This window comes from Canis lupus, chromosome 32 (assembly GCF_011100685.1).
Source record: "Canis lupus familiaris isolate Mischka breed German Shepherd chromosome 32, alternate assembly UU_Cfam_GSD_1.0, whole genome shotgun sequence".
Lineage (NCBI taxonomy): Eukaryota > Metazoa > Chordata > Mammalia > Carnivora > Canidae > Canis > Canis lupus.
Window position 1 is genome coordinate 32,626,311 of NC_049253.1, and position 23,274 is coordinate 32,649,584.

The window sequence follows — 23,274 nt, forward strand, 5'->3', positions numbered from 1 at the left end:
AGTGATGCAGGAAAACCAGGCATCTGACCTAGAAAAGTCAGTGAAGGAGGTTCAGGGAAGACCTTTCAAAACACTTGAGGTTGGGGCACCTGGGTGGCTCAGTGGTTGAGCATTTGCCTTTGGCTCAGGTCATGACTCTGGCATCCTGGGATCGAGTCTGCCTATGTCTCTGCCTCTCTCCATGTGTCTCTCCCTCTCTCCATGTGTCTCTCATTAACGAATAAATAAAATCTTTATAACAAAACACTGACGCTGGCACTCAAAGAGAAGGTCCCTAAGAGTTTTGTGCATTCCCAGGGCATCCAAACATCAATAGTTTCCTCCTACTCCAATCCAAGAAAAGGACTCTTTCTAATCACAAGTCCAACAGGCTGTCTCCCTTCCCCTGAGCCCCAAGAGCTAATCCTCAACAAACACAGAACCACCACTATCTGCTCCTCATCTCCCCAGGGGTCTTGGCACCAAGCATGCTTTGGCACCCTGGCCCCTCACCTTTTCTTCATTCACAAACTTATGCTGCCCCAGGAGCTTCAGTAAGAAAACAGAGAAAATTGGGAAATGCCATTATAAAACCTCCTAGAGAGGAGAAAAGGTGAAGAGGGCTTCAAGGGTTGCTGCTACTTGCTGACAGAATAAAAAAGTGATGAAGAGCTTTTTTGCTTTCTCTGCTTATGGAGCCAATGACCCACAAACAGATACCAATATTACAGAGACAAATATTACATGAAGACATTAAAAAATTTTTAATCTAAAACTTATACGGAATTTATTACAACCAAGATAACAAGGCCCTGCTAAAAACTGAAAAAAAAAAAAAAGCTGTGTTATATAATTCGGACCTTTCCCCAGATTCTCAACTGTCCTCCATTTCTAAAACTTCTCTGTGTAATCTACCTAGTAGTCTGGTCCAGGTTTACAATCATTTTTTGCTAAGAAGCTCTTTCTTACATGCAACACTTTAAGCCAGCCTTTTTGTTCCATCTTGTAGAGATCCAGAGGGAAAGAGAGATGGCTTCTTCCTTCTAATAATTAACCAACTGTCATATGAATCATCTTGCACTTTTTTTTTTTTTTTCAAATTCAATCATCAACCTCCACAGGTCTGGGTGGCCACCATAGTCATCCTTTTTGAGGGCTTCAGAATTTCCTCTTATAATCCCTAATATAAACAGGAAACCTGAGATTCTCTGTCTTTACATCACATCTAAACCACTTTGCATTCGAGTCCTTCACAACCTTACCCTCTTAGCCAATCATACTTCTATGTCTGTTGCCTTCTATGAACTAAGCTCACTCTCACTGCTATCCAAGCTATTCCCTCATTCCTCGAGTTTAGAAAGCCCTGTCACCTCAGTTAATCCCAAACCACCTCTACATGACTGGTTCAACACTAACACGTCCACCAAAACACCCTCTTTGACGTCCCCCATCCAAAATAATCTCTTTTTGTGTTATGGTTATGAATTTTCCTGCTCAAGTTAATTATATTTATTTTTGTGAAGTTCAATACCATCAGCACTAGCTGGCTTCTGATTGTCATATAGATATGCAGAGATTGGTGATATCTCCTAAAGTAGGCTAAGGGTTGCCTGGGGGCATAGTTCAGAATATAACCTAGGTACACAGAAAATGCTTGGTAAGTGTCATTCACGCAGAGATCAGGGTTAGTGATGCAGAGCAGCTTGTCACTGTGTAGTTAAACATGCTGGTTCTGCCACAAACTGCGGCATCATTTTAGGTTCTGTGTTTTCCCTGGCTTTCCCGGCCTGATGGCCTAAAACTCTGCCTTCTGAGGTGGCAAGCCTTTTCCTACCACGTAACCAAGGCTGGCTTTTCTATCCATTTCAGAGCATCCTCCTTGAGTAAAGGATCTCGAATGTCACTTCTCTCTCTGATGGTTCATTCATCAAAACAATCGAGATTACCTTAAATTCTATTCCAATTCCCAGGTTATTAAAAACCCAGCTAAGACCATTCATTCAGTGATACTGCACTTCCAATTGCATCAGTCATCAGTACAATCTCAAACAATACAACCAAATCTATGCCAAAATCCAATTACTCAAAAGATTCTCCTCGTTTTAGTTAGTGATCCTTTGGCACACAGTGTGAGAAATTCTATTCTCCTGATCAAGAGTGGTGACAAGATTTCAAAGCAGTAGTGAGAAGCTGTCTGCAGGTTTGTGTTAAGGATGCTACATTGTGGTTGGGTGGCAAGGACTCATCAACCAGTGATGGCTGCCAGGGTTGTGGGAGGGGTAACAGAGTGGACACTTGTCCACCTGCTATTTGGAATAGGATACAGTCAAGCCTTACTGAAATAAAGCTACATTCTATTTTCCTGTTTTCTATATGGTTAATATACCTGTAATAGAGTAATTTGCCCCTTTTTAAATTTTGAGTAATTTTCTGTTAGTGTCTCTCAGTTATCAAGACTAGAAGTACTGAACTAGCAGCCCTGGAGGTGCACTTGTTCTCCTGAGAAAAGCAGATGAGAAAATCAACTCCCCCTTTAATCATTAAATATTCCCCCAAAACTTACAAAATAAGCAATGCTGATTATAGAAGAGGAAGATTTTAACCCCGGATATGAATACTAATCATAATATTAACCATGTGTTTATACCTATTTTGAAGCATAAACGGAGCAGAAGTATGGACAGTGTCATCAGTTGTCAGTCAACACTGCAGAGAAACTAATAGGCATTTGGAATTAACAGGCAGCATTTCATTTTAACATCCCATTCGCCACACTGTGGACCCATTTCTTGGCTGACAGCCCACATTAACTTTGTTGAACCAGACATGCCTAATTTGATTAAACAAGAAACCCCACAACAGAGAAGCCTCAAATTAACTATAAATGTCAACCTTAATGTTTGGCATTGATATTTAATCTCTTTTAGTATCATCCTAAATATTAAATATTCTCAGTAGATTCATTTCTTGAAAAGTTGCATTGATGATTTGAGATAGAGATGTTACAAGTTCCCTAGTATGTGACAAAGCCAACATTCAGCAGAGGAGTTTCCATTTGTGGAAGAGTTACCTCAACCTTCAAAGGGAGAATTGAGAAGGCACAGATTGACCATAGGAGCAGGTAAGGTATAGTATAGGAAGGGGGTGGCAACAAAGGGATTTGGAATAGGAAAGACAAATTGGATTGGGATTTCTTTTCAGTCTGCCTTCCACTTCATATTGAATCTGAAGCAAGTTACCTGATCTCCTTCACCTATAGTTTTCTCATCAGTTATGTGAGAATTCACAAGACCTTCCTCATGTAAATAAATTTTGCACAAGGGAGCCATTGTTTAACAGGTGGCAGTGATTATTGTTATTATTGATAGGTTTTTGTCTATAAGGTAGAAACAAAATGGAGAAGCTTTGTACTTTTGACTGGGGTTTTCTCTGAGGGGTAGAATAGCTAGAGGGGTGTGTTAGGTGAGGAGACTGGTTTGGGGAACACTTCTAAAATTACAAAGTAGGGAACCTGGGTGGCTCAGTCAGTTAAGCGCCTGCCTTCAGCTCCTGGGATGGAGCCCTGCATCGGATTCCCTGGTTCCTCAGGGAGTCTGCTTCTCCCTCTCCCTCTGCTGCTCCCCCTGCTTGTTCTCTCTTTCTCGCTCTCTCTATATCAAATAAATAAATAAAATCTTTTTAAAAAATGAATGACAAGATGGATTTTGGATTTGATGGGTATCTGCTGAAAGGTCTATTCCTCCCAATGGCGGGTACAGAACACTTTTCTAAAAGAGAATGTATTCTCAAGTTGACTATCCTATCACCTGATCCAGTTATCTTCTCACTCTCAAAGAATCCCTGAGTCTCTGTTCTCATCTGGCTTTTTCAACCTCCACAATTCTGTGATGCCAGTACTCTCCTAATGTGCTGAGGAGTTTAAGACTAAGAGAGCTAAAGCACCATCAAGATCTCCAACAACTACATAGTACTGGGGACAGAATGATCTAAAACCTGCTTTTATCACTTACATTTGAAAGCAAAATGAATTTCTTGGGAAATGGGGATAAGGGACAAGTCATGTCACCTATTTTGTTGCTGCTATGTGACAAGAAAAATGATCTGAAAGATAACAGTATGCTTTATGAGCCCCCTAACTGCTTTTTTAAGATGGGAGCCTTCCTTTCTGTGATTTAGGGCTTACATCACTCTCCTTCTACAATCACTTCACAACGCAGCAAATACCATTAGTCTGATCTGACCTTTTACCTTCTTCCCTGCCAGAACCACTCCTTCCTGCTTACTCATTGCTGGCCGGAATTAAATACTGAGTCATCTCCTTTCAGAGGTTAGAGTACATAGTTATACACGAGTCTCCAGTCCAGTCTTAAGTAAAGCTCCCTCCAAAACAGTATATTTTCCTCAGATTATGAGGCAAAGTTTGAAGGAAGATTCCCTTGTCTCACTCCTCCTTTTCTTAAAGAACATGCCTTCTCTCCTACCATACAGAGTTGTCTACTAACTGTTGTTCACAAGCCTCACCTCATATTCCATCCTTCCCCACACCAGCACCAAAGACTGAAAATCAAATTCTACTCTTCCAAGGGCCTATTTATTAGAAAACTACAAAAAATTATGCTAACAATATTGGGTACCAAAGGTTAACATGTTATTCTCTAAGAGTGGTGGTTCACAAAGGAGTGGACAGAAGTGAGGAGAAGAGAAAAAATTTTGCCCCCAGGGAACATTTGGCAATGTGTGGAGACACCATTGGTTGTCATATTAAGAGTGTGCTACTATCATCTAGTGGGATATTGCTAAACATCTTACAACATATAGCACCACTCTCCATGACAAAAAAAGATTATTCAACCCAAAATGTCAGTAGCACTGAAATTGAGAATCCTGCCTCTAAGAGGTAATAGACTTAGATTAATAACTCTTTTGTTCCATAAATTTAAGTTTCAATTCCAGGCACTGGTCAGACTCAACAGAGATGTGTTTTGGAGCAGGTAACCATCAATCACACTCCTGAGACAAGTACGTATTTTCTATTCATATAAAACAAGTTCTATGCATCAGACTAAAGACTCTAGCTGGGCAATTCTTTATATTTTACTTAGTTGGAGGGTTCTTTTTTTATGCTTAAAATACACGTTTAACCCAAAAAATGAGTTCAACAAAGAAAAAAGATAACCATTGTCATATTTACTATAGATACTCTTTAAAGAAAAAATTAGAGGAACACCTAGGTGGTTCAGTGGTTGAGTGTCTAGACACCTTTGGTTCAGGTTGTGATCCCAACGTCCTGGGATCGAGTCCTGAATCAGGCTCCCCACAGGGAGCATGCCTCTCCCTCTGCCTATGTTTCTACCTCTCTCTGTGTGTCTCTCATGAATAAATAAATAAAATCTTAAAAAAGAGAGAAAAAAATTAGAGATACAGTTAAAGGCCATCTTCCCATCCTTTCTCCTCCTTCCTAGAAGATAACCACTAACCTGTGGTATATATCATTTCCACATATATTTTATGCTTATCTACATAATTATATAGTTCTGTTTATAGTAGTAATTTTTTTAAGATCTTATTTATTTATTCATGAGAGACACGAGAGAAAGAGAGAGAGAGAGAGGCAGAGACACAGGCAGAGGGAGAAGCAGGCTCCATGCAAGGAGCCCGATGTGGGACTCAATCCTGGGACTCCAGGATCACGCCCTGGGCTGAAGGCAGGCACTAAACTGCTGAGCTAACCAGGGATCCCTTAGTAGTAATTTTAAATAAATGTTGTTATACGATACATTTCCTTTTCACTCAACATTAAGATTTGCGTACTTTGTTCTCTTCATGTAAATCCAGTTAATTCATTTGAACCAGTTCACATATTTATTTTCCTCCTGACGAGTGACTGCATTGTCTGCACATTTTCACTATTTATCCACTTGTAGCGTGTCTCCTAATACATACATGCTGAGAGTTTGGTTGGTAGGTTTGATATCTTACTTAGAAGTGGAATTGAGGGGCTATGGACTAAATTTTATATAATATGAAAAGTTCATGTAATAAATATCATAATATTAGAAATACAGATTACTAATCTTATGGTTTAAAAACAAACAAAAGCAAAATAATCAAAATTTTGTCTGGCACAGAGCTATATTAAACTGTGAAGATAAAAATGTATGGTACACTAGTGAATTTTCAGAATCACCTGCCATTTAAGCAATTTTTGTTCCAGGAACAAAACCAGTACTCCATATGTCCAATAAAGCAGTATCAAAAAGTAAATAAACATATCTGTGAGCCATGACTGAATCTTGATTCAAACAAATCAATTACAAAACCTTTTTAAACTGTTAGGGGAATTTACATATGGACTATATATTAGATGATATTAAAAAAAATTAAGTTTGAGTATAGTACTGTGGTTATTTTTTTAAAATCCTTTTCTTTAAAAAATGCATGAAAAGATATGAAATCTTATATTGCATCAACTATTTCAGCAAAAAATAAGAAGGCACAGATGAATCAAGTGTGGCAAAATCTTGACAAATATCGCCCATATCAGGCTCATTATACTACTTCTCTACTTTGTGTATGTTTGAAAATTGTCATCATCATCATCACCACCATCAAGCACAAGATTTATAATCAGAAGCAGACTAATAAAAGCAAGTAGACATTTGGCAATGATAAGGAAACTCTCACTCTATAATCCTTCCATATCTCATAACTGTATTATTTTTCTCTCTGCAAGCAGCTAGACAAGTTCCAACATTTTATCAGCAAGATAACCCCATTAGATTCATTATACTCCATATCCAAGTGGATAGCGATACTGACTTGTATTCAGGGAGTTTACACCAAGACAATAAATCATCTTAGTTGATTTAGGCAGACTATCAAACAACCTCTCCCCAACCCTGGCCTGCCCAGTGGGGTGCCTGGGTGCCTCAGTCCCTTAAGGATCTGCCTTATGGCTGCCTGAAGCTCAGATCATGATGCCCTGCATTGGGCTCCTGCTCAGTGGGGAGTCTGCTTCTCCCTCTGCCTCTCCCCTTGCTTTCTTTCTTTCTCAAATAAATAAATAAAAATCTTTTTTTAAAAAAACCAGCCTGCCTCAAACAAAACAAGTATAGAAAATGATATGCAAACTTCTGTCACAAAATACTATCCCACATTTTATATAAATGCAAGAGATTTAATATTGATGCAACCAATGTTGTACCAGTATCAACATGGTCACTCAAGTCTCACAATGAATTTCAAAAGTAAAATCAGAAGGAAATGTTAAGCAGCCTAAATTCTCTCTGAATAGGTATGACATCAGAAGTTTCACTGTAGTATTTTATCCTTTGTGCGAGTTTGGGTGGAGGAATCGCTGGGGGCTAGGGGTAACACATACAGTGCAGAAGAGAAGTTTAGCAGGGGAGAGGTGGGGGGCACTTAATTAGCCATAGGCCACATGACCCCAAATCCCTATGTGCAGTGCCTACTGAAGTGTGGCAAAGGGGAGGACCTGAGGAGGTGGTATGCATTGCCCATGCAGATAATGCTGTGTCAGGCAAGCAGCACATTCTAGAGGACAGTGCCAAAATGACTGAGCCATGGTTTCTATTTATTTGTATTGTTTGTGACACCTCCAGAACAAGGGCAAAGTTGGGCCTTTCTTCCTGCCTGTTGACTTTTGATTGGTAATCATTCACAATGTCCTAGTAATATAATGCAATTTCTAGTGGAATTAATCTCAAGTTATGAAAATGGCATAATGAATTATATTCATTATGAATACAATCCTAATTACAAACTAACTGAAGTTTATCGCACAATAAATCCTCAAAATCAGTCAGGTACCCAAGGAAGAGGTTCACGGCTCTTAATGGTCCCTTGCACTGTTGACAACAGAGTAAGATAAAAGTTGATAAAATCTTAATCAGACCATGTTCCTGGGTCTGGAGGTGCACTTGTCCAATGGCTGGAGTGGTGAACCCATCAGCCTTCAGGAAACAAAAACTAGGAAAGAGAGTAACTATGTTGAATGTTGAGTATAATAACATAGTTACTTGAAGAAGGGGAGAAAGATTTGTCTTCAATGATTTAGTGACAATGAGGAAACGTCCTCAAAAATTGGAAGAAGGTGAAATAACAGAGCTTCTTAAAGAGATCTTGCTTGGGGCACCTGAGTGGCTCAGTGTTTGAGCATCCGCCTTTGGCTCAGGTCATGATCCCAGGGTCCTGAGATAGTCCCACATCAAGCTCCCCTCAGGGAGCCCCTTTACCTATGTCTCTGCCTCTCTCTTAGTGTGTTTATCATAAAACCTTAAAGAGAGAGAGAGATCTTGTTTGTGATTATATCTGAAGCTCAGTCAATAAATGAGATGGTTTATTAAAGACAGGAGAGAACGATTTAACCACAAAGATAATATCTCCCTAGGTTCAGCTTTCATTTGGCTTATTAATGAAAGCACAGGAGAAATATAATGCAAGAGGGATTGAACTGGCAAAAGAGAGACTCAAAAGTGTTTCCAAAAATATGCTTCATCAAGGAAAAGCAGCAGAAGAAATTTTTGGTGCGGAAAATAGACATAACTATTTCCCCTGTTTAGCCAATCTCTCCCTGTCCATTTCCTGAACCTATCATCAGCGCTATACCACTCAGGCATACCCAGATCACACCCGTACCCCCAGGGCCCTTGGCCTGCCTGTGACCCTTGCCTCAACTTTGATGGGCTCAGTGCTAACTGGAGCCGTTGTTGGCTGTGGCATAGAGACCTGAGGTTCTGGAGGCAGATGATTGCAGTGGCTGCGCACATACCCTCAGTGTGTTTCGGTGTCTCGTCACCCTTGGCCAGTCTGTGTAGGAGGAAGATCCTCCTTCTCCGCTGACTCCAAACACCAGGATAGTACCAACAGGGAACACACCCCGTCCCAGGGCTACCCAAGAAGGATGGAAATCAGGATGGGAGTGGAGGTGCATACCACACACAGTTGTGGGATTAACAGAGGTGAAAGCAGCATATATCAGATACTAAATTAGATCTCACGCTGTCCTTTGCTTATGCACCTAGTCTAGCATTTATCACAGTGACCTGTCCAATACCTGTCGCCTCACAGGAACCATATCTTAATCTTCCCTGGATCCCTCAACAACTTTACAGGTAGCAAATGCTCAGTAATTGCAACAGTCATTGCCAATCTCATGGCTAAAAGGAAAGACAGTGGGATATCTGGATGTCTCAGTGGTTGAGTACCTGCCTTTGGCTCAGGTCGTGATCCTGGCGTCCTGGGATCAAGTCCTGCATCGGGCTCCCCGCAAGGAGCCTGCTTCTCCCTCTGTCTACGTCTCTGCCTTTCTCTGTGTGTCTCTCGTGAATAAATAAAATCATAAATAAATAAATAAATAAATAAATAAATAAATAAATAAATAAATGGAAAGACAGCTACTCTGAATGAAAGAAGACAAACTTGGTAGGCTTTAGCCTTATTCTAAACCATCATGATTTATATTTTTCTCCTCTTGTTCATTTCCACTCTTTCCCGGAGGTACCATGGAAAAGACAAATGCATGGCCAAAAAAAAAAAAAAAACCAACAAGTGACAATATTCACTTCAGTATAGACTAAAAAAATCTAAACTAGTGCTAAGGACATCCTCACATAGTGATTCTTAATCCCTAACCTACCAAATTGAAACATTTTGTGTCCCAAGACATGCACTGCCACCACCCCAAACTACAAGGCTCCATAGAATTTTACTCAAAATCAGTGACAGTCCCAAAGTCTAAGTACAACAGAAAACCAGGAATAAAGTTTGTTGTCTCCTTATATCATAAGGATACACATTTTAAGATGTACCCAGAAAATTAAAAAACAGTAGATCTGCTCTGTCGAAGAGAAGGTATCTGACAATAAAAATAGGATTGTGGATAGCCAGAAATCTCCAATCTTGGTAAAATGTTACTGGTGATAACACTTGATGTTTAAGGATATACCATAAAGATCTACGTATTTTTTCAATCTTTTGGATGTAACAATCCAACTACACAAAATGAGCAGATGTTTTCACTCAAATACTTTATTTCCAGAATGCACCGTGGGATACAATCTCTATAATTCCTCTTCCACAAGCCTCCAGAAGATTAATTCCTCTTAGTGAAATGCTTGACATTTTGATTATTTTTAATCTTAAATTCGATAAGCACAAAATTGTACATTATTTTAAAAAAAAACACACAATGGCTTAGTCTTTTCATTAAGTCAAGCGACTTATTAACTCCCTAATTTCATAGGGAGTAAATTCCATAGAATTCTATAGAATTCTACTCTCCTATGAAGCCAGCATCTTAAACAATTCTTAAAATTCTTACCCCAAGTCAAAGAGTTTATTGGAACAATAAAGCACTAACAGACACAGGCACTAGTGAGCTCAGTTTGACTTAACTCACTTCTAACAAAAATTAACAGGCATCTTTACTGCACAACTTTTCTGAGCCTTTGTTACTATATAATACTACTTTCCAAAAGCAAGGTGTGGCATGTGATGATTCCTAAGCTCTTTCATACAGGAGTTATTACTTATTTCATGTATTACCAATCAGCCTTTAGTAGGAAAGGGTTACTTTGAGGAACATCTTTCAGACCTGCAAATTAGAATAAGGTACTAATAAAATCTCAAAAATAGGTTTAACTCCAAGGTAGTCCAATTAGCATTATTTTCTTAAGCCATTAACTACATCTTTAAAACTAGAGGCAACCACTTTTAAATGTATGCCTTTGGAAACACCCTGTAAGAACGCATGGATGAGCTAGCGTTATTACTACCACCTCTCCAGTGAAAACTCATTCAAAACTCAGGCAGCTGCTATTTTGCATAAAGAACAAAATTATGAATGATCCAATGCCTATAGAATGCACTGCTTCTGCATATTTCAAGTTCAAACTGGGTAGATGTAGATTTATCCAATTTGGGTATCTTAACCATCATAAATGAAAAAGAAGACTTACCAACAGAAGCGGAGTTTTTAAGAACCGACTCCTTTGGGACTCCTTTTTCAATTCGTATTGTGGCCCACTGTTCAAAAACAAGTAGTGTTGTTAAAGTAAACTGTTCCACAGACACGATGTAAAAATACTCAAACCTTACTTATACGAAAGTGAAATTAAACATTAAGCCCTGGCATTCTTCAAATTAAAGAGATGCCCCTAGTAAATCTTTGAGATAGCAGTATTCATTCCAAGGCTCAAATACACTCTTAACATTAGTCACTTATCGTGCCCTAATAAATGAGGACAAGAGAGCATTCACCTTTTTTAAACCCCTCATGTTCACCTGGTAGCCCCATAAAAGACTCCTTGAAAAGGTCATGAAGCAGGTCACGCAAAAGCACAGGTTATGACATCAAGACTGAGTCACTTACTTAACCCTTCCAGGCCTCAGTTTCCTTATCTGTAAAATGAGGATAATAGTTCCTGTCCCCTAGGGTCACTATGAGGATTAAATGAGATCAACATATATAAAGACCTAAACACAGAACCCGAAGAATAACTATTGTTTTCATAACAGATTAGGCATTCAGGGGCCAGATACACTCAAGAAGACCTAATTGCCTGCATCAGAAATAGGCTTGCAGAAGGAGGCAGTCTACACTGTTGAAATCGCTACCTAAGGAAACCACTGGCCACCTGGTCACTTGCCTCTATTGAGATGCAGAGGGAAAATACTATGATTATGAGAAACCACAGGTTTGCGAGAATTTAAGAACAGGAAAAATCAATTCCCATTCTTGTTTATAAAGGACATAGGAGCATAAAGAAATATACCAAGATGTAATTTGTTATTTTCTTCTTTATGTTTTCTTCATGCATTTCCAAAATTATTTACCATTAAAAATCGGAGTTCAAAAAACCACAAGTGAACTTTGTTGACAGCACCCCGGAAAAATCCCAATGACTATTTTTCCAGTTTAGAAAAGGAAAAATGAAAATATTATTTATATGATTACAATCCCAGAAGCTAACATTGTCTAAACTGACTGATTGGGGATCCTTGGGTGGCTCAGGGGTTTAGTGCCTGTCTTCGGCCCAGGGCGTGATCCTCAAGTCCCAGGATCGAGTCCCACATCAGGCTCCCTGCATGGAGCCTGCTTCTCCCTCTGCCTGTGTCTCTGCCTCTCTCTCTCTGTGTCTCTCATGAATAAATAAATAAAATCTTAAAAAAATAAAATAAAATAAACTGATTGGAGAAGTGAGATACTAGAGGAAAAAGGCATTGTGATTATTATAATTATGATTTAAGCACCCTTGAAGAAACAAAAAAATTATCGAAAATGTAGTGGCCAAAAACAGGTATTGCTAGGCTCACAAGGAATTAAAACAATTTTTAAAAATTCAAATAAGTAAGACAATGAAGGATAAATGATCCTATACCTGAAGGTCAAGGATCAGGACATGATCTGACTACATCAGGACCCCTGCACAACATCCCAAAGAGCCAAGTAGGAACATGCTGTTTGTGCTTAGAGAACAGCCTATAAATAGAGACTTAATCTTCCTGGCTCCAAGAGGCAAGTCACAAATGATAATAAGATTCAATCTTAATCTGATTGAGGCTTTTTCCTTCCTTACTGATTTAATGCAGGAATTCTCAAACTCTAGACATACCTCTCATCTCTTCTCAATAGAAGTCAAGGCTTATTTACATAGTTTTTCTCTTTAAAGCATTAGTACCTATTATCATTAGACCAAAGATATAATTAAGATAAAATTTTGTAAATAACTGAACATTTGCTATCTTAGAGTTCACTTCTTTTCTTGTGGCCATGTGACCTTATATTTTATATAAATGGCAATTACCTGAGATTAGGCACAATTATCCCATGCTCATACGATGGAAAATACTGATATTTTGAGGCTGCTATGGGCTGAATTGGGTTTCCCCCAAAATTCATATGTTGAAGCTCTAGCTCCCCAGTATTTCGTAATATGACCGTATTTGGAGATAGGGCCTTTTTTTAAAGGGTGACAAAGTTAAAATGAGGCTTTTAGAGTGGGCTCTAATCCAATATGACTTCTAAGAAGAGGAAATTTAACACACAGAAACACCAGGTATTTGCACAAAGAGGAAAAGACCAGATGAGGACACGACAAGGAAGCAGCCATCTGCAAGCCAAGGAGAGAGGCCTCAGAAGAAACCAAACCTGCCAACATTTTTCATTTGAGACTTCTCACCTCCAGAGCTGTGAGAAAATAAATTTCTGTTGTCTAAGCCACCCAGTCTGTGGCATTTTGTTATGGCAGCCCTACCAAGCTAACACAAGGGCATGCTCATATGGCACGATATGCTACAAAGAGCTCCATGTTCTGTCACCAGACGAGTGTCAGAATGCATAACCTCCTGAAATGGTAACTCCAGAGATCTGTCCTACAAAATACAGTGACAGTGCTCAAGACTAGCAAAGTTTCAGGTTGGAGGAGAAGTCATTTAATGCCAAAGGAAATTTGAACTAGGAAACCATTTTCTTCTGTGGTTTCTTCTTTCCAGGGAAAGTGAAAAGCACCTGTGCTTTGAAGCCTGATTCATATGCATATGAATTGCAGCTCCTCACTTCTGGCTGAGCTCATCTGAGACAAAGGATGCTTCACCCCTTGGGATCAGAGTTTCATCATCGCTAAACCAAGGACAATACCAAGATAAAAGATTAAAGAAGATAATCTATCCAATGACTGCCACACAATAGGTTACAAAGTAGAAAATATTGGCTTCCTCCTCCCTCACACCCCACTATTTATTTAGCTTCCAAAATGATCACTTTTTTCCAGGCCACCAGTGAAACTTCCAATACATAGCTATTTCTCTTCTACCACACCAGCGGATTAGGGAACCCCCAAGACAGAGATGGGGAATATCTCTTCAGAAGTTCTAAACCTCTTCTAGAGGTTATCTCAGAAAACATCTGCCTCCAGGAACCACAAAAAATGCAGTTCTGTCCACAAGATGATCTTGAAGTAGGACAGTGGCTTCTAACAATCCCCATTGTTACTCTCATCTCACTTCCCCTACAAAGAAAAGTTGAAAGATACTTCCCATCAGGTTCTCACTCTATTTTAAAAATCCTCTTGAGAAGCAAAAAGCAGCTGTTTCTAATTCACAAAAAAAGGGGTTAAGTCTGAGTTTCAAGTATCTTCCTTTTATTCATTTATTTATTCTTTAAATGGGCTGCACACCCAGTGTGGAGCCCAAATCGTGGCTTGAAATCATGACCCTGAGATCAAGACCCGAGCTGAGATCAAGACCTGAGCTGCGATCAAGATTCAAAGGCTTATTAACTAACTGAGCCACCTAGGTGTCCCTCAGTCTGAGTTTTAAAGTTTAGATCAAAAGCTTACAAAAATTGACACGGTCACCTAGACAATTACAACATTCAGTTTTATGCTAAAAAGACATTTAAAAATTAACTAAAAAGAGAAAAGGAAAGGATGAAAAAGTATAAAATTATATAAAAATTCAAATATTAGATTCATCCAAATAAAAGCAGGCCACCATCAGTAGCATAATAAAACAGTTTCTTGACAGACCTGTCATGTTGGCAGAATAAGAAGTCCTCAGGTTCTAGATTCAAATTAAAAATCCCAATTTTACCACTAACAGCTGTAAGTCACTATCTAGGCAGATTACCTCTCTCAATCTCCATTCCCCAACCCACCAGTGGGAATAGATAGCCTCTGTCAGAGAGTTGTGCAATTAAGCACTCTCCCTGGGTAGCTTCTCTTTATTATTACTTTCTGTTATAAACAGCCATGGCCTTCTAGCACGTTTATTGTATTTCCAATACCAGAAATAATACCTGAAGACTATCTTAACAGAGATGTTATAACCACTGGTTATAATATGACACTTAGTGATGTGCCTTTTAAAAAAGATGAAAAACTAATTGGTGGATGGAGAAAAGTGCAAAGGGAAATAATAATAGTTGAAATAAAAGACAAGATCGGGTGCCTGGGTGGTTCAGTCTGTTAAGCATCTGCCTTCAGCTCAGGTCGTGATGCGGGGTCCTGGGATCACGTCCCCAAGTCAGGCTCCCTGCTCAGTGGGGAGCCTGCTTCTCTTCCTCTGCCCTCCCTATGCTTGCACTCTCCCTCTCTCTCTCAAATAAATAAATAAAAATCTTTAATAAATTAAATTAAAGACAAGAACTGTCTGCTCTGAGTATGTGTGTATGTATGCTAACTCATTAAAGATCTGAAGGTAGGTTAAATCATAGCCACATAGGAGCAAAAGCAAAACAACAAAAAACAAGACCAAAGAGTGTTCCAATTCGAGCTCCAATGAGACTGGAGCACCTCCTATGTATTAGTGCTTTCATTGACTTCTCATTGACCTGTGCAATAAGTCTCTGAGGCATACTCCTCTATACCCATGTCAAAACTTAAGTGACCTGCCCAAGGTCACAGGGCTAGAAATTCAGAGGAAACTGTTCATGCTCCCAGCTTATTTCTCGAGAGCTAAGGGAAAAATTAGTCCATTAACATTCATGATCTGTCCATTGCCTTTATTATCTGGTTAGGTTAGATAATTTACGTACCACTGCCATACCTTCTCCACCAACCCTATATTCTCTTCCCATTCTTCATCTCCTTGCCTCTAATCATGAGCCTTAGGCCAACACATAGCAATCCTTCACCACCCTCACCCCCATCAACTTCTGCGCAGTTGAAAACGGCATTTTAAAATCTTAAATCCATGCTCCTATTTGATTAACATGAAAAATTCACATGTACACACCCCCTCCCAGAGATTCCGATACATATACTCCAATACCCAAACACAGTATCCTCTACTTATCCCCACCCCAGAGTGTTAGTTACTTTTCATACTTTGAATTCCTAAAACTTTCCCAATATAAAGTTGTAATAATGCTGTATATACTCCTCAGAAATGATGATACCCCCTGGAAAATCACCAGTTTAGAGAAAGAAACAACCAAATCCATTGAGAACTAAGTGCGAAAGAATGATGAGTAACAGAAGAACTGCGCCTTGCATAGAATCGACAAAAAGGCAGGATATTTGTCCAGAACTAAAGATGTCCTAACACTAAACAAACAGCACGATTTTTAAGGGAATTGTCCCTATAGTCAGAAAAAGCAATCCACTCTACTACCCACCGCCTAACAGAAATATCTGTGAAACATCTAAAGCTCCTCTAGCTGAAGGAAAAGAAACCCTAGGTCATCATTTCCCTCTCCTGCGCCTAAAGCAGACATCACTATGGGATCACAGCTCCCTCCTAAGGAGCCCAGCTGCTCCCAAACTACAAGTAAGAGTTGGCCCACAAAATGAATCCCAATTCTAATTGCATATATGCCAAGCATCACTCTGACCCCATTACTTACTCTAAGCTAAGAGGGTAGTTCCTTACTCAGGCTGCCATCTACCGGGTTGCCAAGCTAAGAGGCCTGTCTCCCACTAACAGGCAGCGCATCTCTGAAAGTCTCTGCAACGCTAGTGGGACAAAAATGAATACTTCAGGCCCTATCTAATTGAAGACCAGATCCTGAACTGGATATATACCTTCCAAGTATGGTGATTATTTGCCAGGCTGACAGCAACAAGCTGGTCTCTCTCCTTAACATCTCTTTGGTTGCACCTTGAATTATTGAAGCAAGACGGGAGTCAGCCACTGGAAGTCAGTGTGTACAAACTACCTTCACTCCAATCTCACATAGGGTATAAATTCCAAAAGACACAGCCGTCCAGGAGAACAACTCAATCGTTTCAGAATTCTGAGAAAGAGTTCTGAACCCCAGCCAAAGAGGATCATCTGCTATGGGGAGAGTATTTGAAGAAGACCTAGCCGTAAGAAGCAGCCTAAAATATCCACAGCACGGAATGGCCAAGTTCACCGTGTGAAGTCAACCCAAAAAGTTCAAAACTGTACAGTATCTCCGGGCAGAAACAACATAACTTTGAAAACATGACAGCTGAAGATGAAGAAACAAATATAACTTCAAAAACTAGACAGAAAAATAGCCACAAAAAGAAAGTGCAACAAAAATCTGGGGCAAAACAGGAGATTAGCAAATAGAAGAGAGTTGCAAGAGGTCAGTAGGTGAGAGATTAGCAGGTAATCTCCACGTGGGAGATTAGGAGTTTGAGATGTGTATCTGGGAGCCACCCCCCTCCCTGAGGGAGAAGAAATCCAAGTCCCAGGGGTAGACCAAAGATAAGGGCAGAAAAATGTGAACCCATACTAGAAGATCCTATACGAAGTTAGAGAAACCTGGGTGCTAGAGTCTAAGTAATAATAATATTATTCATTTAATTAATAGCCGCAAACACTGATATAGCACCTACCACCTACAGGCACCCTTTTAAAATGCTTGAGATGTTAACTCATGTAAACAACCCTATGGGAACTGGTGTTATATTGTTATTCCTATTTTATAAAGTGAGGAAAATGAAGCATAAGAAGTAGGAGACTTGAAGAAGAAGAAGAAGAAGAAGAAGAAGAAGAAGAAGAAGAAGAAGAAGAAGAAGAAGAAGAAGAAGAAGATAGTAGGTGACTTCCCTAAGCTCACACAGTGAGAAGCAGAGCTGATTTCAGAACCAAATCGAAGCACATCTGTATCCAGACTCTGTACTCCTAGTCACTAGTCCTAGTCCTCTCCTCAAGTAAGACTCCTGTCTCCATTTAACTCAAGCAAACCACTGATCTTCTCCAAGTCTCTGTATCCTTGCCTGGCACACGAGGATAAGGCTGGCCCTCCCTTACCTTCTCAGGCTTTGGGGAGGGAGCATCTGCTGAAGGAGCAAAAGGGAAAGCCCTCTGTAATTTAATTAGGCTTTGCAGAAGAGTGAGCTGCTGTTGTGCCCCACCAGGCTCACTTCTATCTAACGCCTTTCTTTGTAGAATTTGGAAGCAGGAGTGTAGGGAGAACAGAGGTCAAAGAATATACATTTCAATGACATTTCAAGTGCTTTGGACTAGATAAAATTTCCATGACTCCATTAAAATATAATCGGATTTCTGTCTACCGCCCAGCAATTGGGTTTCTTATCTTGAGCATAAAGTAGAACATGATGCCTTTCTGGACAGCATGCCTTAGTACACGAAAGGACCTCTGAAACCTGCGGCTATAAAAAAACTAAGGAGAGTGAAGGGACAGCTGCACTACATGATGGATATAAAGAAATCTATATAAAAAAATAATAAAAAATAAAAAAAAGAAATCTATAATATAAAAGACGTATGTGTTGTTCTAATCAGTAATAATAATGATGATGATTAATAATAATAATAATAATAATAATAATAATAAAGCTGTGGGTGGGGGTGGCTCTGCATTCAAGTAGAGGAACCACAAGGTCCCTCGGTCTCAGCCCGGATCTCTCCACCTGCGGGAGTAGCCAAGAGGCGGTCTCCGCGCCGCTGCGGGGGATGAACTGAAACGCACCCCCTTGGAGAGCGCTGACCTTCCAAGCTGGTCCCCTCGCCTCCACTCGGCTCTCAACAGTTCCACTCGCCGCCACCACCCACCACCGCGCTGGGTTCTCTCTCCCTAAAGCCCTCAAAGGTGCTGGGGCGCCGCATCCCACCGGGCACTCACCTCTAAAGTTTTCACCAAGATCTTCATGTAGATCTCGGAGATGCCCAAAGACACCCCGAAGGCCGAGGGCAGGAGGATGAGGCCGAGCACCAGCGTCAGCCAGGTGGAAAGGATCTTCCCGGCCAGCTCCGCGCCCTCCATGGCTGGGCGCAGCCTCTGGGTGGGTGGGGTGGGGGTGGGGGGGTCCGCGGGCGGGGTCCGGGCGCGACAGCTGTCCCTGCCCCCGCAGCCGGTGGGGCAGCAGCTCCGGAGCAGAGGCGCGGAGCCGGGCTCCGGGGAGTCCGCGCCGCCGCCGCCGGCCACTCGCCTCTGCAGGGAAAGAAGGGAGGGAGGAAAAAGCTTTCGGGACGGTGGCAATTTCCTTCCTTCCCTCCCCTTCGGGCTCCTCCCGGCCCGGCCGGTTAACTCCTTCGCCGCCGGAGCCCAAGCCTCGCCAAACCCCGCAGCGGGCGCAGACCTAGGCGCGCCCGCAGCTGGGGTGACACCGCGGCCGGGAGCGCGCCCCACCCCGGTGCCTGACTTCCTCTGGGTGGCGACCGCGACGACCCAACGGCTGACTCACCGCCCCGCACACCGCACACCCGCCGCGGGCGGACCCGGCGCCCAGTCTCCGCGCTGCTTCCTGCGCTGGCCCTTGCCCCCCGTCCCCCGCCACCCAACCCGGGGCGCGCAGGCTGGATGCGCCCTGCCCGCGCCCCAGCCGCGCCGGCCCTGCCTCCCCCGGCCCCGCCTCCCCAACTCGCCCAACCGAGGTCCTGCGGGGAGCAGCGCTTTCTGCAAAATGTTCGCACCCCCAAAGCGAACTGTTGACGCATCCGGGACGTTTGAGAAGGTCGCGTTTGTGGGGGTGCCAAGCAGCCTCTTCAGAGGGGCTTTCAGGCAGAGGGAAAGGCCGAGCTGCCGTCGGCGCCGCTCCCGGGTCCCCCACGCCTCCCCTCACGCGGTCGGCTCGGGCGGTCTCCCGGGGCTCCAGCGCCTACCGCACCTGCACCGGAGTCCTCCGGCTGCGACCCGCTCTCGTCCTGGGGAAAGATTCCAGCCACGGTCGCCCTGCCGTCCACCCAACACCCTGCGCGCACAGAAGCTGCCGGGAGATGCCGGGCGGGCTCCAGGCTCCACCGGCGCCGCGCTCCTCCCGGGCGTGCAGCACCGCTCCCCGCACCCGCCTGCCACCCCGCGCCCCGCCCCGCCCCACCCCCGGCCCTGCAGCCTTGCCAGCTCTTCCTAGAAGATGAAGGGCAAAACCCTCTCTGGCTATTTGCTTCGCTGCAGTTCGTGTCTCTGGGAGACCTGCTCTGTCCTAGAATGAACCTAAGAAGGGATGTCGGGACCCTAGGAGCTGGAAACAGGCTGCCCAGAGCTTCCAAACCCATTACAGAATGAGAGCAAAATCTCACACACGCGGCTCTCCTTCGGGTGCTATTTCAAGCTGGAAAAACTGGGAGGGCCAGCAAAATGAATTGAAGCAGTGTTGAGAGCAAACACTACGTAGAAAGCTGCCCATGCCCAGGGTGTGGAGGAAATGGGGCGCAGGAAGGAGGAGAGAAGCCCCAGGGCAAAGAATGTAAATGTTTGTGCTCCGCACACTCTTGCCAGGTGTGTATCACAAACCTCCGCAGCCGCCAGGAAAGAAAATAATTATGACTTGGTCATAAGAACCAAGTCATGGGATGAAGACGTTTCAGGGCTTTGGTTGCTCTGTGCCTCTCTCTGCCAGTTTACAAAAAGAAGGAGGACGCAATTGCCAAAATCTGTCCAAAGTCCTTGCTGAAAACAAACACATTCAGCATAAAACCTCAAAGATTATATTGAATCATTTAACACTTCGGACAAAATTCTTACTGTCCTTATCTTTCCTCAAAGGAAGGTGACTGAGGAAAGCTAAATGATTGTACCAAAGTTTACCCAACAGACACCCAGTGCAGGCCACTCAGTTATAAGGATGGTTTTTTCTACCCAGCCAGACACAGGTGCTGGGTGCCCACAATCCCTAGTAATTTCTGATGCTCATGACCGAACTCCATGAACTGGTTTTGGTTTGCTGGTTTTTTTTTTTTTTTTTCACTATTGTGGAAGAATTATTGTTCCACACTAGAAAAGTAGAATGGTAATAACCAGGAATTTGTGGTCTCAGGTTCACTGCAGCATGGAAAAGTAAAAGTCTGAGCTTTCTCATCAGTAAAATGGATTCCTTTTGCAGTCAGATGTGGTTGTGAGTCTGAAACTCCTTTGTTAACAACAAAGCTCTGCACAGAGATCAGAAGGCGAGTTGGTGCAAGTGCAAAAGCTCTCCCTCTTTTTCTTGCCTAAAATGCAGAAGAGCCAAGATAGGTGCACCTTTGCAGATGATGAGGGTGAGGGAGGGAAGGAGTGAAAGGGTGGGTGATCCCAATGTTCCCTGCACTCACATCACCTCTCCCCCTCCTGCAGCCCTTGAGGTTCTTTCAATTAAACCCAAGTAGGATCCTTAGGTTTCCTTTCATGCAGTTAAGATTCCCTTCACTTACTCCGCTAGCTTCCTAGGGCTGCCTTACAAATGACCACAGACTTAGTGACTTAAAACAACAAATATTTATTTTCTCAATTCTTGCAGCCAGAAGTCTGAAGTTGAGGTGTCTGCAGGGCCAAGCTCCTTCCAAAAGCTCCAGGAGGGGGCCAGGGCAGGGAACAAGCTCTCCTTGCTTCCTCTCACTCCTAGTGGCTCCCAGTGGCTCCCAGCATCCGCTGGCTGGTGGCAGCATCACTCCACTCATTGTCTCAGCCTTCCTCCGTCTCTTCTTCTCTTCTCTCCTCTGATAAAGACACTCGTCATCCCAGACTGAGGACCCACACTCATCGGGGTGATCTCATCTCAAAATCCTTCACTTAACTATCCTAAATCTGTAAAGACCTTTTTTCCAAATAAAGTCACATTCACAGGTTAGGATTTGGGTATGGCTTTTGGAAGGCTGCAATTTAATTCACTACACTGATCATCTCTGTTAACTGGGATAATAACCCACTTGGTGAGATGGTTATTGGGATTTTGAGATTATATTTTACAAATTTAGCTGATGGTAAAGTGCTCAATAATGACGTTGTTCAGGACAATCCTGTTTTTCACCTTTTCTCCTACTGCCTATTTCAATAATGCTTCCTTTCACTGTCGAAAATATCCTGGTTTGAACGGTAGATCACATGATTCTCTTCTATGTATATAATGTATGAGTCTAAAATATTACATTTTTTGACAAAAATCACTGTAAACTGCTTACTATCAGAAATCTTTTCATTCATCTGTAACTCCCTGCCCATTATCCACTCCTTCACCTGCACAGAATTTTACTTCACTCCACACTGTTATTCAAGGTCAGCAATGTGACCCTAATGGTCACAAAGTAAAGTCCAAATATCTTAGGCTAGTTCTTGAAGCACTCCAACTTTAAGTCCCATCACCTTCCAACAAAGCCTTTCTCATCTTTTTCCAGTTCCTGCAGTTTCTTCTTCTCTGAGGTCTTTGATCACATCCCAGTTCCCCCTCCACACATTCCCCTCAACATCCCCTCCAATACCCCACATCCCTCTCCTGATCTCTCATCCAAAAATCTCTCACTCCACAGGGTAGGGATCCAACATGAGGATCCTGCCAGTTGCTGAGTATGTCTATTGCGATTATGCATTGCAGAACTGGGGAAATAGCCACAGGATGGATTTGAGAATTTATTGGGCTCACCACTCAATGGACCCGAGCTAAAACTCCATCATTCGCCTGACCTCCATATGCTCCTATTTTTACTGATAAACCGAAGTGATATTTTGGGTCTTTAGAAGTCAGTGTCAGTGCAGAAATAGCCTCCAGTATTCCCTGAAAGTCTGATTATTTCCCTTTCTTCAATGCACAGTCACTCTGATAAATGGCCTTAAGTCTTTTGGTGGAAGACCAAAAGATTAACAGTATAATACTTGAGGAAGTCTCAAGGGGACCCAGCTTCCCCTTCTTTTAAGTGGTCCTGGGTCTGTAAACTATTTCAAGTTTGGAAATTGATTGAAGGACCAAGACTATCTGTGTTGTGATTCAAAATAGACTTCTGTTGACTAAACCTAGAAGTTTTCCATTTATATATGTGAGAATATAGTACACAGCCCGTCTATTTCTTTTGATCAACTGGTCAATGCCAGAAGTTTCTTGGAGTCAAACTATTCTGGTTACTACTCTCACTCTGCTCTCCATTACAGTCATCATACTCACCTTGTCTGTGGCAGTTAAGTGCAGCCACTCAACCCCTTCCTACAGTCCCATTATTCCCATTAACATTTAAGGACCCCAATTCAATGGTTAGCAGTTCCCATTGTGAATTCTGACCTTCATAGAAAAGCAACCGTAGAGCTCTTCAAGGATGCCAGAGCTCCCTTTCACAAATTTCTTTCTCACAGATGAAGTAAGAGGTATGTCTTTGGATCTTCCTAAAATGAGTGATCAGGCCTTACATGATAAATCCACTTCAACATTCCAATCTCTCTAAGCCTTTGGATACTTTCCTCTACCGTATACCAAGGTAGTGTTGCCTTCTCAACTTCTTTCATGTAGACCACCTTTGGTTTCAGACCACAAGTCGTACCGTTAGAGTCCTTTGTAACCCCTGGAGCTGAACACCAAATCTGGAATTTCTGTTTAGTGGGCCCATCTCAATAGATTTCACCTGATCTAATGCTATATTCCTTCCACCATGCTCTCA

At 42.1% G+C, this 23,274-nt stretch overlaps 1 protein-coding gene across 1 annotated transcript in view; it reads right to left on the minus strand.

Annotated features, from left to right (window-relative positions):
• Positions 1-18,729, minus strand: part of GPAT3 (glycerol-3-phosphate acyltransferase 3) — a 60,400-nt gene extending 41,671 nt beyond the window's left edge. The window contains exons 1-2 of the mRNA XM_038582240.1: positions 18,560-18,729; positions 10,959-11,025 (exon numbers count right to left, since the gene is read on the minus strand). Coding sequence (XP_038438168.1) covers positions 10,959-11,025; positions 18,560-18,700 — 208 coding nt within the window. The 5' untranslated portion in view covers positions 18,701-18,729. The remainder of the gene's footprint in view (positions 1-10,958; positions 11,026-18,559) is intronic.
• Between the last annotated feature and the right edge of the window lie 4,545 nt (positions 18,730-23,274).